We start from the raw sequence: 19,670 nt of genomic DNA on the forward strand, positions 1-19,670 counted from the left end.
CATGGACATGACAGCCGAGGTAACCATTTTGACGTCGAACCATCATGCACATTTATCCCCAGGTCTTCCCAGGGATGCAAGAAGATCCTTTGGAACAAATCCCCCCCCCCCCCCCCCCCCTCCCGCTTTCATCTGGCGGTTTCCCTTGCAAAACCTTGTTTTTAAGTGGATATTAGCTGTTTTTTTGTTCTTTCTTTACATGGATCTCCTTGTTTCTAGTTTCCAGTCATATACTCTTGTATCTCCATCTATTTCTGTTCTCGCTCTTCTTCTTTCCCCTCGCCCTTCCCCCTTGCTGATGTGTTTTTCCCTGTTTCATCCCCCCCAAAATTTCCGGTTCCCTGTTTCTGTTAACTATGAAGGAAATAAGTGGTTTAAAATGTTTCTTGGAAAACAATTTCTAAGCTAAAAGGAACATCATGTAGCCCTACCTTTCAAAAGGGCCTGTGGTTGCTGTAAGTGCTAATCAACCTTGAAATTATCCAGTGAGATAAATGCTGGGTTCTTTTATCACAATGCGGAACAAAGGGAGCAGATGGTCGCAGCCGAGCGAAGAAGCGTAGATGAAAAAGTTCAGAAGATCATTGACTTGAAGAAGAAGGTAACTTAGCTTTGCTTGATTAGCATGCTAGCTATCTTTTTGTGAAGTGTGTTGAGTGTCTGAATCACCTTGGATGCTTAAAATGTGCAGGTGTGTGAAGGGACTGACAAGAGTTTTGTGGTAATCAATCAAAAAGGCATTGATCCAATGTCTCTTGACTTATTGGCAAGGGAGGGTGTAAGTCTCTTATTTTTTCCCCCCCATTCCTTATGGCTTGCCCTTTTATTATTTTACCTTTTAGAAAGGAGTTACTGTGTCCTGTTGTTACAGATGCTGTTAGCCTGTTTGAGGTGAGAGTGCATTGCACAGTCTGAGAAGTGACACTGTAAATTGCTTGCTGTAGATTGTGGCCCTTCGAAGGGCAAAGAGAAGAAATATGGAGCGGTTGGTGCTAGCTTGTGGTGGAGAGGCGGTCAATTCTGTGGATGATCTTACTCCGGATGTTTTGGGATGGGCTGGCCTTGTGTACGAGCATGTGTTGGGCGAGGAAAAGTACACTTTTGTTGAGGAAGTAAAGAACCCACATTCGTGCACAATCTTAATAAAAGGTTTTCATGCATTATCATATCTTTAACCCTGTCATTTTGTTGTTCTGGTGCTTGTGTCTGGGGTCAAGAAGTATTTGATAAGCTTTGAAAAAAGGCTGCTCATGGTTGGACAAAAGGTGTTATAGTAACTTTGCATGACTTCATTTACTGACTGCTTTTTCAATGTAGGTCCCAATGACCATACCATTGCACAGATTAAAGATGCAGTACGAGATGGGCTGCGGGCAGTAAAGAACACACTTGAAGATGAGGCTGTTATTCTGGTTGGCATTTTGCAACCTTTATCAATGTATCCCGGGTCTATGAGAGGGATATAGGTTCATTAATGATTCAAGGATGTTGAGAGGTTTTGTGCTATCATCCAAGCTGATCATCTTCAGCAAACACGAGAAGCCACAAAACAGTGTTCAACAGCTTTCTCTTCTTTTCTCAGGGAGCAGGAGCCTTTGAAGTTGCAGCAAGGCAATATCTTGTGAACGAAGTGAAGAAGACTGTGAAAGGGGTAAGTGTCATATTGGCAACAAAATATAATGATGTCCTCTCCCAGAAAGCTGTGGCTTGTGCTGAGTGACGGATTTGAAGGAATTGGACTTTTTTTAAAAAGCTTGAGGACATAATTTGAGTTCCCATAGGTTGGCATGGTGGCTGTGTGCATGATATGTGTGTGTGTGTTTGTGTGGCACATGTGCACGATACACTCTTTGTGAGTGCATCGTTTGCTTGCTATTCTAGACTCAGGTGCCCCTTGTTCTGAAGAAACAGTCCTGCAGAACTTGCCAAATTATTTTTCTTGAATCCCCCCCCCCTCCCCAGAAAAAAGATAAATAAAATTCTACCCTCACAAAAAATCCAAGTGACTTGTCAGACATGGTCTGCTTTTTTTAACATTATGACTGCATTATACAGAGATCACAACTTGGAGTTGAAGCATTTGCGGATGCACTTTTGGTCATTCCAAAAACTCTGGCAGAAAATTCGGGATTGGACACCCAAGACGTTATCATAGCACTGCAGGTGACTCATTGTCTGCTGCCCAAGATTCTTTGTTTTGACAGATAAATATTTATGTTGGATTTTGAGTATAATACGTGGTTTTGTTGCTAGAGGTCTTGAAGAAATAGGAAAAGGCTGCTGTCGTAATAAAAAGTAGGCAGGTGGCCATCTGGAGGCCTTTCCCATAAGGAAAATGTGTGGGTGGCTATAGCTGTGAGCCCTTTTCAATAAGGCAGTCAGTCTGAGCCCCTCTTTTTGTCATGGTTGTGGGATGTGATGTGTTTCCTGAGTCTGCCAAGTGAGCAAAAAACTAACTCAAGGGAATGTTGTCCAAATTAAATCAGTGTCATCAAAATTAAATCTAGCTGCTTGACACTTTCAGAGAGAGCATGACAATGGTGTGGTGGCTGGCTTGAATCATCATACGGGTGAGCCCATGGACCCGCACATGGAGGGGATATTTGACAACTACAGTGTTAAGCGGCAAATTATCAATTCAGGGTGAGTAACCTCAAAATTTAATTGTGCTTTGATCTAGTTGGCTTTTGACATGTTCCACTAAGCAAGATGTGTATATCAAAGCCGATTCATCTGAGCATGAACTCTTTCGTGCTTTCAGGCCTATTATCGCATCGCAATTGCTTCTGGTGGATGAGGTTATCAGGGCTGGGAGAAACATGCGAAAGGGTTGATTTGGTGCTTTTTCACCATGTATCTAATTTTTTTAAAACACAGAGATGATGCCTTCATTGGCATTGTGCGGCCTTCAGGACAAACATAGAACAATTTTGAGTGATTTTTATTTGTCATTGAGCTTGTGGTCTGATGTGCTGTTTTAAAGTTCTTGGGATCAAGTCTCTATTCACGTTGGAACAGGTGGCTAAGAAGTTTTTGCCAGGAGAACATTAAAGATGAGTTTTCTTTATAAGAGAAGCAAATACCTTGTCCAGACCAGGAAATTCAAGTCATAGGTGTAATGTAGAAGTATAACTTACACTTTGCATGAGAATGTCACATGCAACGAATATGCCCGTTTTAAAGTTCTTGGGATCAAGTCTCTATTCACGTTGGAACAGGTGGCTAAGAAGTTTTTGCCAGGAGAACATTAAAGATGAGTTTTCTTTATAAGAGAAGCAAATACCTTGTCCAGACCAGGAAATTCAAGTCATAGGTGTAATGTAGAAGTACAACTTACACTTTGCATGAGAATGTCACATGCAGCAACGAATATGCCCATATGCATATCTTGTGTCAGACGGGATTTGAGTGAGTGTATGTATGATGGCAACGTTGGTAAGCAAATGCATTAACTATGGTTGACGAATGTAATCAAACACTCTTTTCAAGAGCAATGTTTGATGAATCTAAATGCCATTTTGCAGAGCAATGTTTGATGAAATGCCATTTTGCAATGTATTTAAAGGCCAAGGTTATTGTGTTAAAGTGGATTTCACTTATGGTTAGTCCCAAAGCCATTGAAATTCCTCCACAGAGCAAGCGCCGCCCCCCCCCCCCCCCCCCCCCCCCCCCTCCCCCCCCCCCCCCGCCCGCCAGAGAAACTTGAAAGGCATCCATGTCCTGGCAGAAATATGTTGCACCATGCATTGCTTAATTTATTTTGAAGGCAACATGTAGCTTTTGGGATAGATGAGAAAGTGTGGGTGACAATTATGTTGCACCATGCATTGCTTAATTTATTTTGAAGGCAACATGTAGCTTTTGGGATAGATGAGAAAGTGTGGGTAACAAATATGTATAGTATTTTGAAGTGGTGATATTGTTAGTGCTGTACGACTGGTTATGATGGGGTTTGGTGTGTGGTGTATCTTAGAAAAGTGTATTTCAAAGCTTGCTCCCGGGTGATATGTGAAAAAGTACTCATGTAATGCTTTTTTATAGATGATAGGCAAATAACATAAAACATAATAGAGGAGAGAAGCGTCCTAAGAGCTTGCAAGGGTTAATCCATTTCTACAAGTTTTCAACCATCCTCACTAGTGTAAGACTTACACTTTTAAGAACTGTTAGAACGAGAAGTACAAGAGGATTTTTGAGAGGCCTTATTTTTAGACACGCTGAAGTAGACGCAGGTAATGAGATCGAATTTTAAAAATATTGGGTACCTTGCATTTTTTTTAATTTTTTTTTCTTTGCTAAGTATATTTCCATAAAGGGAAAATCAAGCCTCTCTCTAGAGTATACATCAGATGAAATTCAGATCAGGAAAACTGTAATTTCAAGGAAGATTATAAGTGCACAATGTCGAGCACGAGAGGGACTTACAAAAGTTTGGAAACCTCACTGCAAAGAGGATACATTTTTTTGAGTGCCAATCTGAGAAAGAAAAGAAGCACAAAGAGAATTGAAAGCCTATTACCAAATCTCTCAGAGAAAATGTCTTCTCAGACTCCAATGAGAAGGTAGGTGTACGTCTCTAGATTAGATTTAGGTTTGCTTAGATTAGAGAGGAGCTTAAAACTACTTTGTAAGCAACATACACACACAACATAGGCTTAATCTAGAGACATAGACTTATAAGCCTCAATCTCCTCCTAAGGTCCCTTTATACCTAATAGAAAACTTGGATCTAAGCAAACCAATGAACTCATGGATCCGTCTTTTACATATCTAGAATTCCACAGCTATCTCAGCTCTTTCTTATTAATATTTGTATCAGAATTAGATAAAGCACTCTCACTTTCTACACCACTTTCGACATACGACCTTATGTTTTCCCTAAAATTGTCTTAGTATGCTCTACCATATTCATCTCCCAATGAAACTCACATGATATCTCTTTGCCCACCACCATTATATATAGTTCTTACTATAAGCCTATCAACATTGGTATCATCAGCAATAAGCCTGTAAACTCCTTATTAGATAGCCAAACACTTAACAATCTCTAAGCATCCTTTCCTTTATTCTAAATTCACATGTGATTGTTAGAAGCTCTCTTAAGGATCGTATACATGAGCGACCATAAATGACCATCCTTTCACGTGATCAAAATGTACCCATTGCATTCCCAAGCTTCCATCTGGCCTCATTTTTTTGACAGTGTCAACTTTTGGTGGATATCTTGAACATAGGGGACTTGTGGCTATGGTTGTGTCTTCAATGCCTTGCCTTGTACCCAATCCTTTTTAATCTCATGTTCTCCCCACGGAGCAATTAGCCTTTTTATATATTCAAAGGATTTCAAGATTATGGTGTTTACGGTTCGGCTTCAGTGGTGCGAATGACGGCATTGCTCCATTTAGGTTATTCCTCAAGCTTACTCTCCTTAGGAGCTCACTTTTCTCCCACCATCCAATTAGGCTCATTTCACAAAGAGAAGGAGAGTGCAAGTGGCTTGGCTTGCACGTTGGGCACCCCAACTTCCTCACCTTTGTGAACACAAGTAGTACTCTAGTGTGAATATGATGTGCCCCTTGCAAGCCCTTCACACCCAACCCTACACCCTTTGAAGGCAAAAAAAAAGCCTACTACTACGTTGGAAGGACACAATGTTGCATTCTCTCCCACATAACAGTTGCCTTTTTTTTTTTGGTCTTTTTTTTTTTTTGGGTCTTCAAAGGGTGCAAAAGCATGGCTAGAGGGTGATGTCTTATAAGACAAAACAATGCATGCCAAATCTTGATGATGAAGAGGCAAAAAACAGAGCCTTAATGCTATGTGTTCTTCATGCGTCAACTTGAGTCCTTAGGCATGCATCAACACCTAAAGTCATACTATTCCTTCGAATAAATAATAAATAAATGCAACTAATTTGGTCTTTAAATGGTGCATAGGCATGTTGTTATACAGCCATCATTTGTGAACATGTTTGGGGTTATTGTGCCCAAGGGTTAAGGGCCAATGTGCAATGACTCTCATTTAGTATAAATGATTTAAAGCTAATTGATTTTATGTAAACTAAGGCCTTGTACTGTTTTTTACATCTTAGTTCTATACACACACACTAGAATACTTCTCATTCTCTATGTATTGTTGTGAACTCCTTATTTTCAACGTATTCTAATATGCTAATGCATTCTAGTATATGTATCCTAATGAATTTTGATGTATATAATTCATATTTCTTTAGATATATATTGTATGCAACTATCTCCTAATTCTTTTATGTATACTTACAGTTCTCTTTCTCTTTATGTGTACTTATAGTTCTCTTTTTCTGTGTGTATATTAATAGATTGTTATGTAAACATATTGATTGATACGCTACTTACTATATTAATCATGTATGTGGCCTTATCATGCCTATCACATGACTAGACTTTGTATCCTCTATGTGACCCATCATGTTTACTAAGTGACCCTTGTATTATATATATAGATTATAAAGTTTGCTAGTACAATATATAGTGTATTTAAAAGAGTTGATGATGGAAACAAAGAGAGTTTTACATGGCATAGTGGAGTAAATTATGGACTCTATAACAAAAAGAAATGACAAGAAGAAAACATAGAATAATCTTATAGTTCCAAATGGAACTCTATAGATCCCATCAACCAACTTGATCTGGGATTTGACTATCCTTTTGCCATCTTAGGCACCTGATATAAGTCCTCAAAATTTGGGGTGGAAATAATATGGAATAATTAATAATTAAATGATTAAGGCTTAAGTAAGAGAGGAAAATATGGTATTGAAAACTCCTCCATATGGAGATACTTTAATTGGGCCAACACCTAAGCAAGTGAATTTTGGAAGCAAAAGCAAGAGGAACCATCTCTCTACAAGAAGAGCTTCAACCATTTTCTCCATGGTTTCTCAACAATAGCCAAGTGCGCTACTACCAAGTAGAAAACTTAGATTTAAGGATGACCAAAACAAACCTAACTCATGGATAAATAATGTGAATAATTAAACGGGTTATGAATCTGACACAAAGATAAGTTCCAAATGCATCAATTTATAGTTCTCAAGGGAACACTCTAGATCCCACCAACCACCACCATAAAGACACCTAGCTACATGGCCACCCTATACATTCATTCTCATCCATTCAACAACAAATTTGACATTGCCAGTCAACCCCAAATTCTAATACTCCTCAAAGAGACAAATTGAAGAAAATTAAACAGAACTTCATGCTTTATGGCTTATGGCCACTAACGCGTGTAGGTTTAAGGTTCTGTTGCATACACTTTAAGGTGTCTAGAAGAAAACAGGAGTCAAAAGACCTCATAATCCTCCTCCTTGTTGCATTGCTGACATCTTGCACACCTTTTAAGTCCATAATAATGACTTTCCCAATGCTATCATTTTACCACAAGCACATGCATCACAACGGAGAAGGCCACATCAACCTTGAGATCCCCACATCCTTCCTATACGTGCGGTGGTGTCCAAGCTAACAAAGTACAAATGGTGTGAAGACCGGTCTTAAGATTAAAGGGAGTATACAGGATGCAAACAACAAGAGAATTAGGAGCTCTCTTGACTCTTAGTAGTGAATGCATTCCAGATACCTACAAGTGAATGCAACAAAACTGTAAGTGTGGTGTTAGAATTTGGGATTAATTGGCACTGAAATTGTTGTTGTGGACGAAGATAAATGTGTGACACATGTAGAGAGGCCACATAAGTGGTGGGTGGAATTCATAGTGTTCCGTTGGGAACTATAAATTGATGTAATTGAAACAACATACTCTTGTGAGAGATTTAATGAAGAGATTGATGTGTCTGAGTCCTTTATCTTGCTAAAGCCTTGATTAATTAATTATCCATAATATTTATTCACGAGTCATTTCTTTGCTTTGATCCTCGTAACAGCTAGGTTTTCTATTGGAAAGCATCCAGACAAGGAACCGAGATCAACTGTGAGAGGGTTCTCCTGGGATGGGATGACCAGCATGAGGGATGGGAGTCCAGTGGCCCACTCTCACTACTATACACCCCTCACACAAGCCCCTTCACTTGTATGCCACACCTGTCGCACCATGGATGTGTACCACACCATTTTTACCACACCACCACCACCTATCACCATACCACACAATTTTGTTGCAGCACCACCACTTATTCATACCACATCCACACATTTGGCTTCTCACCATGAATACACTGCCTTGGGGCTATAAATATCCACTACCAACCTCTTCACTAACATGGCTCACATAAGATCCGAGGAAGAGAGAACTGGGCAAGTTCCCAGGAATAACATTGGGACATTGGGTGGATTGGGGGATATCAATCTTCGGGGGCACGTGCCTTTAATATTGATCTCCACATGCCATCAATGAAGTGCTGAATGCAATATGCATCCGTAACGATGATCTCCCACCTTTCAATCTGAGAGATTAATTTTGTGGCAAGGTGGCAGTCAGCACATAGCCTTAGGTTTTTTGTTACTCTGGTACGTGTGCCCTGGGGTGTATTTATGAGCCCAAAAGCTATGGCCAGCTTCTCACTATGTCCACACAAGGCATCTTCCTTGTCCTGGTCTACAAAATCATGTGGAGGTTTGTACCCTTCCACCTCCATCTGTAAGTTTAGCGCCTTATCTTTTCATAGATACTGCTACTTTGAAGGTGTGTTTTGTCACCTACAATGAAGCTGTGCACTTGATTGTCAATCTCAATGAAAGCTCTAGCCGGTTTCTTCCAAAGATTAGCACGATGTCTGAGCTCTTCTATTTTCTTAGCATCCTCTTGCATGGTAGCATGCTCATAGATGTCCACCATAAGTGCGTATGCAGCAGCCTTTCTAGACTCCACAGCTACAACTCGATTAAAGCTACGCCTCCCTACATCCACAATTCCATGTTTCTTGCATGAGCTCAGCAATGATGTCCACCCGACAGCATCAGATTGAAATGGGATAGTTTCTAGCAGATCCTCTGCTGCATTCAAATCTCCCACATGTCCGAGAAGGTCTACAATGGCATTCTGATGCTCGATCAGGGGCTTTATTCTATACTTGGCCCTCATTGACTTGAAATAATGGCAGCCCTCATCCTGAATTCCTACACGACGGCAAGCTGAAAGAAGGCATAAAAAGGTGATATCATTTGGCTGTATGTCTACTTGTTGCATGCCTTCAAACATGAGAGAGGCCATCCAATAATTGCAGTGTTAGGCGTACTCAGCAATCAATGCATTCCATGCTCCAACATCTCTAGTATGCAATCTGTGAAACACTGTGCGTGCAACTTCTAAGCACCCGCATTTGCTGTACATGCCAATCAAGGTAGTGCCAATAACTATTTCCATTTCGAGCCCAATGTTAATTAAGTGAGCATGGAGCTGTCGTCCCTGTTCTAACGCTCCAGTACTTGAACATGCTTTAAGAACACAAAGGAAAGTTATATAGTCTGGTTTAATTCCATTCAGCTGCATACGCCAGAAAATTTGTAGAGCCTCCTCACAATCACACTCATCCTGGGTACTCCCAGCAATCACTGCGTTCCACACGACACAACATCCCGCTTCGGTAATCTTTCAAAAACCACGAGTGCATCCTTGACACTATCTAACTTGCCATACATGTCAACCAGGGTGTTGCCAACAGATAAGTCCAACTCAAACCCACTTTCATTGATGTGAGCATGAATCTGCTGGCCCTGGTCTAATGCTGCTAAGTCCAAACATGCTTCACAACGCAGATAAATGTGACCTCATTGGGCTCCACGCCATCACGCTGCATTTCTTCGTAAAGTTGGAAAACCCTTTGGCAATGCCCATGTTCAGCATACCCTGCCATCAATGCACTCCATGTGACAATGTCACGGTTTGATTGTCTGTCAAACACAGACTGTGCATCCAAAAGTTTCCCCAATTTCCCATACATGTCAATCAGGGTGTTGCCCACAAACACATTCAGCTCCAAACCAGCCTAACAACAAGAGCATGCACGTCCTTGCCTTGATCCAAGGCTCCTATGGTGGAACAGGCTTTCAGAACAAAAACAAATGTGATCGGATTTGGCTCTAAACATGTCTTTTTTAGTCTACGGAGACGTGAAAAACTGGATGAACTTTAGAGCTTTCAGGTAAAGCTAACTTATAAGCAACACTATGTACTTTTTTAAGTATTGTGAATGGACCACAATACCTTGGAGATAGCTTTGGACTTCTCCCCGTTTTCAAAGATTCGGAGTGTTCGAGAACCTTTTAAAACACTTGGTCACCTTCTTCAAAGATGATTTGTCTACGATCTTTGTTTGCATAATGTTTAGCATGGTCATGTGCTCTATTAACATTATCTTTTGCGATTTTCGTCATCTCGTGGGTGGAGATCTTGAAGAAAATCTTTAACTTTTTGTATCTTTTCTTTCTCGAGTCCAACGGAGCTCACGGTTGAAAACCATACATCAACATAAATGGACTAAATCTTGTTGTTGAATGTTTGGCTACTATAAGCAAATTTCAATATGGGTACATATTCTTCCCAATTGGTTTGCTTTTTGTTTACATATGCTCGTAGCGTGTCTTCCAAGACTTGGTTGACTTTCTCAATTTGACAATTGTTTTGAGGATGATTAGCCGTACTCATACTTAGCATGGTGTCCAATCTCTTGAACACAACACACCAAAAATGACTATTAAACTTTGTATCTCTATCACTAACTATATCGGCAGGTAAGCCATATAGTCAATATATATTTTCAATGAGTAGCCTTGATAACTCAGGCATAGTCACTGTCGTTTTGTCAGAATAAACCGACACATTTTTGTCAACCTATCTACGACCACCCAAACTAAATCGTGGGTGGCCTCTGTTTGTTTTAGGTAATCCAACTATAAAGTCCATTGAGATACTCTCCCACTTACTTAAGCGAGACCAATAAAATCGTCTCTTAACTAGTGCATATGTCTTTTGTATTCCAGGATGACCAGCACTTAGACTATCATGACATTTATATAAAATATGGCACCTAATGTCTGAGTTCGAAGGTATACATACTCTACCTTTGTAAAGTAGGTAACCATTATTGATGGAAAATTTCTTCCAACGATTTCTTTCATCACTTGTAAGTGACATGTCTCCTTGAAAAATCCCTCGAGACTTACCCCACTAGTGGAAGTGTCTGTCTCGGTAATGAGGCTATCTTTATTTATAGTCAAGGGATCCCTCTTCTCTATGACATTCCACATGTGGGCATAATGCGGATCATCAATGCACTTCCCCTTAAGTGATTCCAAAAAATCACTCTTAATTTGAGTAAAGCTCAGCTATTAACCATGGGCATGCGATTCACTGAATTAGCTACCACATTGTAACGTCCTTTTCTATATCTTAGTTGAAAGTCAATCTCTTGGAGCAACTCTTCCCATCGAGCTTTACGTCTTTTTCAAATTTCTTTGACTAGACAGCCATTTGATACTCTCATGATCAAAGACTATCTCAAATCTGGCACCATATAAATAATGCCTCCACTTCTTTAAGGCATGAATTATAGCATATAACTCCCTTTGATAAGCTGAATATTTTGTTGAGCTGTGTCCAACTTTTTACTTTCAAATGCAATAGGTTTCCCCCCTTGTAAGAGGACTGTGCCTACTGCATCATTACTAGCATTCGTGTCTACCACAAAGGGTTGATTCGGATTGACAACTTGGAGAATGGGAGATGTAGCTCTAGCTACCTTAAGTTTTTCAAAACTTCTTTGATGGGAATCCCCTCAAACGAAGGTCTTTCTCTTTCCTTTAAGCTGAATCATCATCAGAACAGCTATCTTAGCATAATCTTGAACGTACTTTCTATAGAATCCAGACAAACTAAGAAAATTTACAATTCTTCTAAGTTTGTGGGATGTGGCCATTTCAATATGGCTTCAACTTTCGTTGGATCCATACGAATGCCATCTTCTAAGATTATGTGGCCTAAGTATTGGATTTCTTTCATGAAGGATTCACATTTACTCTCTTTGGCATAAAGTGAATGCTTCCTCAGTAACTCAAATACTTGCCGTAAGTGTTCAAGATATTCTTTCTTAGTGCGACTATAGATCAGAATATTGTCTAGGAAAACCATGATAAATTTTCCTAAGTACGGTTTCAAGACACTATCCATGAGTGTCATGAATGTGGCCGGAGCATTAGTCAAACCAAAGGGCATGACTAAAAACTCATAGTGAGACCAAACTTAGTTCGAAAAGTAGTCTTTTGGACATCAACTTCCATAATTCTCACTTGATGATATCTGGATCATAAATTGATTTTCATAAAGTACTTTGTCCCTTGGAGTTGATTAAACAACTTATCTATTTGTAGCAAAGGGTACTTATTCTTAATCATGATTGTATTTAAACCATGGTAGTCTAGTCTACGCATAGTCACATAGACCCATCTTTTTCCTTCACCGATAGAATTGGTGAAGCCCAAGTTGAAGTGCTTGGTCGAATAAATCCACTTTTAAGGTATTCCTTCAGCTGTCGTTCTACTTCTTGTGCTTCCTTAAAACTAAGACGATAAGGAGGCTTACTTACTGGCTTTGAGCCAAATATTACTTTGATTGGATGCTCAACATCACGGACACGAGGGCCTTCCGGTAATTCATTTGGAAACACATCTTTAAATTGTTGTAACAATTGCTTTAAGGATTCATTAACTTTTTTATTGTTAATATGCTTTGATTGAAAAGAAGTCATTTAAACTCTATGCTCACTCAAACCACTTATGTTTTCATTTTTTGCAGAAAAGAAAATGACATCATCAAACATCATGTAACACAAAAAGATGTTTTTTACTTCATTAGATTGTACAAGGAAATTGAGTTTCATAGAGCATATAAGAGGCGAGGAGGGTACATCATGTTCACCTTGCAAACACACTTTCTTACCATCTACTTCAAACTCAAAAGAATTATGCAAATAACTTCTAGACAAATATGGACCAATGTTATATAACCACTCACGACTTAGAATAACATCCGCTCGAGTAATATGCATAACTTAAAGATCCAAATGCATCTCATGAGCTTGAATGACTAATGGGACATCATGAACTAATGTATCCCATACATCTTTATCATAGCCGTTAATCAAAGAAACCACATACTTATGATCACTTGAACTTTTCGGCAACTTTAATTTCTTGACTAAAGTATAGTTCAAGAAATTATGTGTGGCACTATCATCAATCATAACTCATACCTTGTGACCCTTAACGTGACCATACATCTGAACCAACTCATGTGGTCCAAATGTTGGCACCCACATCGGTGATGTGACACAGCACACATGAGTAGAATCAACATGATAAACTTGAACCTCTTTAAACTTAGGAGAAGTCTCCTAGAGGGAGCACTTAAATAGAGTGCACTTGCTTATCTTTACTTTGATCACCGCGATTCTTCTCATTTTCTTTAACTTTAGGGCATTGTAGTTTACTATGACCCTTTCCCATGCAGTGAAAACATAAATTTTCTTTTTTAGCTCTTTCATAATCTTTATGTTTCAAAAATTTGTGTGGTCCTTTAGACTTCTTAGATTGGTTATTGTTTTGTTTAGGTCCCTTTATTTTATTTTGACCTTGTTGCTTGGAACCCTCAGACACACTAGATGTCCGTTGTACATTCTGTGCATGCTTTTTCTTTCCAACAGTGTCATTGAAAATCTGAGCAAACTTAATTGCTTCTTCTAAAGTTTTCAACTTATTTGGCTTAAATTGATTCTTATAGTCTAAGTCTAATCCGCGACAAATAAATCCACATTTTTTTGAAAGTCATCCGTTCCTTTTAACTTGATAGCAATTTCTCTATAATTGGAGATATACTAAATGTGATATTTCTCATCTCACAATTATCCCCCATGCTTCCCAATTACGATCCATCTCATTGTCAGTAGTAGGAAGAAATTCTTTCACGAATGTACTTTAAAATGCAACCCATGTAGTAGGCTGATTTTTGGACTCCAAGCGTATCCACCATTTGTATGCTGGGATGCTGGAACATTGGGGCTCTGATACCAATTTTAAGGCAAACATGACTGCATGACCTTCTTCTCCAAACGAGGATGCTGAGAGCTCCTTGGTTCACTTCCCAAAACCACCACCAAAAATGAGGATTATAATATAGGGAGCTTTTTATTTAGAGCTTTTTGAACAAACACACAAAAAAATAGAGCCTTTTGCACACATGATGTTATTGCAAACAAAGCTCCCTGCTTTCATTAGTGGTAGTGATAAACATATAGAAAGAGGATGTGTACCAAGTAGAGAGATAACTAGAAAGACATATAGAGAAGAATGTGTACCTAGGAGAATAAAAGTAGAGAGAGAACAAAATAACATGCATATTAGTGAAGAGAGAAAAATTATCTCATGAATATTCTTAAAGACTGAGTAGAATATTAAAGTTAAAAATAACTTTTATTCATAAAAATAATCACCCTCTCTACATTAAAAATTAGTAACCAGACATTACATAACGCCCTTCAGTAAATGAAAGTTGTGCTAAAATGCCATTCTCTACATTTAGAAGTAGCAACTGAATCAAAGAGAGATACATTTCATTAAATCCCAATGCAGGCCTACATTAGCAAAAAAACATTGATATCATCTCCTATGAAGACTCTACATTAAAAAGTAGCAACTAGAACAAAAAGAGATACATATCATCAAATTTACTGGCAAGAAACCTGATTTGTCTCACTTGAAAATTTTTGGATGTATTGCACATGTGCATGTGCCAAATGAGTTATGTACCAAGCTGGATCTAAAAGTAGAAAAATGTGTGTTTATTGGGTATTCCCTTGATCAAAAGGGATATAGATGTTATAATCCTGCTACACGTGAGTTGAGGATAATCAGGGATGTTGTATTTGATGAGATGAGTAGCTCGTATGCTGCTACATGTGAGTTGAGGATAATTAGGGATGTCATATTTGATGAGATGAGTAGCTCGTATGCTGCTACACGTTTCTGCTACATGAGTTGAGGATAATCAGGGATGTCATATTTGATGAGATGAGTAGCTCGTATGCTGCTATAAAAGATGAGTAGCTCGTATGCTGCTACAAAAGATGATGTTGGGGCTGATGTAAGTGGAAATGTGGTTGCATAGAATGCAATTCAGCAATCACAGTCATTGAGTGGACTAGGAGAGTCCTCATCCATCGGTTCTGTTTTGATAGACTATGGAGTGGCAGGGTGTGTCATAATACTAGCTGAAAATGTAGTTGGTACATCACATAAAGGCAAAGAGAAAATGGTTGAGCCCCTTGGTATGCTTGATATTTCTACAGGGGGCATTCTCTTGTTGATGGAGATTCTAGTGGCTTGGAGATGAGCCTTGATGAGGAGCTTGGAATTCCAGCAAATGAGGACACCTGGTGTGAAGAAGGCTATGGAAGCCCAGCAAATGAGGACACCTGGTGTGAAGAAGGCTATGAAAGCCATGAATGCAAAGTTATGAAGATCTAGAAGAGTCAAAAACCCTGTGCAGAGGTTGACTTATGATGGTTATGTGACACATTACTATGCTTATATGGTAAAAGTTGTGTAGGTTGTAGAACCCACATGTTTTGATGAGGCTATTGGAAATGTGTGTTGGTAGAAAGCTACGGATGAGGAGATGGATGCATTGTATGGAAATGAGACTTGGGATTTGGTGCCACTGCCTGAAGGCAAGAAAGCTATTGGCTGTAAGTGGGTGTATAAGGTGAAACATAACAGTGATGGTAGCATAAGCAGATACAAGGCTAGATTGGTAGCCAAAGGATATGCGCAGACACATGGGATTAATTATGAGGAGACATTTGCCCTAGATTTGCAAAGATGGCAACTGTGAGAGTTGTGATTGTGGTGGCTATAGCTAAAGGCTGGTTTTTACATCAGATGGATGTAAAAAATGTGTTCTTGCATGGTGACTTGCAAGAAGAGGTGTATATGGATCAGCCCAGGTTTTGAGGATACAGGTCACCCAAAGTATGTATGTAAGCTTCGTAAGGCCTTGTATGGGCTGAAGCAAGCTCCACGAGCATGGCATGACAAGATTGCTGAGTATCTTGTCATTATTGGTTTTCATATGGTAGATACAGATCACTCTTTGTATGTATGCGCAAGAGTGATAAGGGTATTGTGATCATCACCATCTATGTAGATGATCTTATTGTTGTGGGTGACAACTTGGAAGAGATTGAGCATGTGAAAAGTCTTCTTAAAAGGAAGTTTGAGATGAAAGATTTGGGAGATCTGCGTTACTTTTTGGGAATTGAGGTCATTCGCACACCTGAGGGTATTTGGCTGTCACAGAGACAGTATGCATTGGACATGTTATCCAAGTATGGGATGGCTGATTGTAAGCCGATCTTGGTGCCATTAGATCAAAATGGCAAGCTTAGTGGGGATGCAGGTTATGTGTTGGAGGATCCCACTATGTACAGGAAGATTGTGGGGAGTTTGATCTATGTCATGATCAGCAGGCTAGATTTGAGTTACACTCTTGGCTTAGAGAGCCAGTTTTTGTTTTATGCAGCAAGTGTACCATTGGAGCTATATGGGTACACAAATGCAGATTGGGCAAGTAGCATCTCAGACATGAGATCTACTAGTGGATTTATGTTTTCATTGGGGAGTGCTGCTGTGACATGGAGCAGCAAGAAGCAGCCCACAATTTCCTTGTCGAGCATAGAGATAGAGTACAGAGGAGCTGCGGTGGCAACGTGTGAGGTAGCTTGGTTACGCAAGCTACTTGCTGATTTGGGGTTGCATGTGGAGAGAAAGATTGTCATATAATGTGACAATCTTAGCAGTATACAGTTGGCTAGGAACCCAGTTTTTCATGCGCGAACAAAACACATTGAGGTACATTACCACTTCATCAAGGAGAGAGTCTTGGCAAGTGACATCAACTTGGCCTACGTCAGCACATAGGATCAGGTTGTTGACATATTCACTCACGAAAAAAACACATTGAGGTACATTACCACTTCATCAAGGAGAGAGTCTTGGCAAGTGACATCGACTTGGCCTACGTTAGCACATAGGATCAGGTTGTTGACATATTCACTCACGAAGGCCTTGGGAGAGCTGAGAAGCTCCATAGATTTTGAGATATGCATGAGCTGGAGTTGAGCTTGAGGAGGAGTATTGAGATATCAAGCTTAACATGAGCTGATGCTCATGAGGCGCCTGCATGTCCGTTCGACATTTATATCACTGGTAGGTTTGGTAGCTGGCACCGACATATCTTTGCTAGAGATTCGACGGACTACACCAACTAGTCCACATCTACTCACTACTCTTAGCGTGTTCACATTATGGACTACTTGTATATACTCTATTGTGTGTGTTAGTCACTTTATCTTCTTTGTAGACCTCTTTTGTTGTGTGAAGAAAAATAATAATTTTCAGCCTCTCACCTTGTGTGTTCTCTTCTAGGGTTTGTGTGAGTGTGTGCGTGCTTGCAACAAGAGCTCAAGCTCTATTCTCCCTTGCATCTTTTCAGATACAACAAAGCTTAATGAAACACAAAAAATATGAACCTATTAGCCAATAGATTGTGTCTACACTTTTTTTCACTGGATACCATGGCTAGTCCTTTCCTCTCGGTTGTGGTATGATTTATCTTAGCTTCATTGAGCTATCAACTCGTAAAGCAAATTGGGTAATCAAATTTATGCTCTCCTGGCTATGCCAAAACACACCTAATTGTGAAGTTTCATGCATTGATATGCACATAGAGCATGAGATCCCAATCTGGTGGTCTTAAAGTAGGCACACTAGCTAATGCCCTCTTCAATTCATCGTAAGCTTGCTGAAACTCCTCAATCCATTTAAAGACAATCAAATACATGTGTCCCATAATTGGCTTTCAATTGCATAAATTTATTTTCCAAGTGAGCAATGTTGCCATGATGCTGTGTGGCTACTTTTACCACCTTCTCTCTAGCTCACCTAATCCTCCTTCTTACCACTTTTCCAAAGAACTCATGGTAAGGAATATTCATGAAAACACTCTCCTATGGCTCCCTCTTACTCCTGTAGCCATGGATACTCCTCGTCCACATACTAGATTCTAGTTTGAAATGTAGAGTATAATGAAATGTTGCTTCAAAAGATAGAGTCAAGCCACTTACATCAAGTGCGTGAACTCATGCTTATAATATTCCCATTGTATCATTATCTTCCATAACTCCATGTTTCTCATCAAAATTGACAAATCCTCTTACCACCAATAGGCTTAAAGAAACAAAGGATAATAATAATGTACCCAACTATAAGCCACATTGTGTGTTGCCACTGTAAGATTCCTCCCTCCAGCTTTTGAGGTGTAAAGGTGCCTTCTGTTCTTGTAATTATTCCCCTCTCTAAAATAGAAGAAAGATCTTGTTTTACCCTATTTTAGCCTAGAGAGAGATAATCCAAAATTGAGATATCTTTGGATATAAAAATCCTCCTAGTGTCTAAAATGAATTCCCCTGAAACAAAAGTTCAAAATGAACTTTCCAATGTGCATTAGGAATTAATTGAAAATGGTATAAGGGACCTTAGCCTAAGGGTCTACATTTTCAGAAATTTTTGGATTATGGTCCAATTAAGGTTCCAATGGGCCAACTGGATTAATCCAAGTGTTGGGATGAGATAAATCCAAGAGAATAAAAGAAAATACCCAAAAATGAGTAAATGCTCACATAAGATGAAGAGTTGACTGAGTACAAGGTTTATTAGTAAAAAATTATGAGATATTACTAAAAAAATGAGATATTTTGAAGTAATGATGCATTTTTGACACTTGGTAAGAAAAGGGAGACTCTTGAGGTAGGCACCTCTTTCACAAATAAAATAAAATAAAAAAGAAATCATGATTAGCAAACATAGCTTAACGAAGTATACCAGACTATTAAGATGGAAGAAAAAAGAGACTGAGAGAAGAAGAAGAAGAGATGAAGCAGTTATTGCAAAAATAAGTGACAATGTAAGAGAGGCGGGAAACAAAGAGACTAAGTTTAAATTATTGAGAAAGTCTTCAATCAAACTAGCTTTCAATCAGTCTGGCTCTTTTCCTGATATTCCTTTTGACATATGTTTTGGTAGGTGGTATTTAGACCTCACATTCTTTTATTTTTTAGTTTTATACCAATATATTGTATTCCTCTTTTTTGAGCTTGAAATTGTGGGGACCACTCTGACAAAAGAGATCCATGTTACATGGATCTAGAATCCAAGCACTCTCATTGGCTGGTCCTATATTAGTTTAATGGGATTTAAAAGGGCCCATTTGGAGCCTGAATTTTTCCTAATGTGAGTACTTAAGCAAGTACTCAAAAGACTTTTGACTTTTGCAAGTCCTTTGAGTACTTCTACAAGTACTTTGAGTTCTTAAGCAAGTACTTTGGGATTTTAAAAAAAATATTGAGTACGTTTGCGACGAGTACTTTGAGTACTTCTGTAAGTACTCTGAGTGCTTCTGCAAGCACTTTGAGTACTTCTGCAAGTACTTCTATAAGAACTTTGGGTTTTTGTGAATACTTTGAGAACATTTGCAAGTATATTATGTTCTTTTTTATTTGCAAGTATATTGTGTTCTTTTTTATTTAATGTATCAATACTTTAATGTTATATTTATTTTGTAAG

At 39.1% G+C, this 19,670-nt stretch overlaps 1 protein-coding gene and 1 pseudogene across 1 annotated transcript in view; one reads left to right on the forward strand and one right to left on the reverse strand.

The window, feature by feature from the left end:
- The window catches only part of LOC147612710 (T-complex protein 1 subunit zeta 1), a 44,324-nt gene extending 41,233 nt beyond the window's left edge, over positions 1-3,091 (forward strand). Inside the window, exons 8-15 of the mRNA XM_086783284.1 lie at positions 487-601; positions 692-778; positions 945-1,149; positions 1,318-1,412; positions 1,583-1,651; positions 2,056-2,163; positions 2,525-2,643; positions 2,762-3,091. Of these exons, the coding sequence (XP_086639410.1) occupies positions 487-601; positions 692-778; positions 945-1,149; positions 1,318-1,412; positions 1,583-1,651; positions 2,056-2,163; positions 2,525-2,643; positions 2,762-2,834 (871 nt within the window). The 3' untranslated portion in view covers positions 2,835-3,091. The remainder of the gene's footprint in view (positions 1-486; positions 602-691; positions 779-944; positions 1,150-1,317; positions 1,413-1,582; positions 1,652-2,055; positions 2,164-2,524; positions 2,644-2,761) is intronic.
- Positions 3,092-8,643: 5,552 nt separating this feature from the next.
- LOC147612712 (pentatricopeptide repeat-containing protein At5g56310 pseudogene) lies at positions 8,644-9,210 on the reverse strand (annotated as a pseudogene).
- Positions 9,211-19,670: the final 10,460 nt, after the last annotated feature.

The sequence above is a fragment of the Cibotium barometz genome, chromosome 45, assembly GCF_041138505.1.
Source record: "Cibotium barometz isolate CiBa-2024 chromosome 45, ASM4113850v1, whole genome shotgun sequence".
Lineage (NCBI taxonomy): Eukaryota > Viridiplantae > Streptophyta > Polypodiopsida > Cyatheales > Cibotiaceae > Cibotium > Cibotium barometz.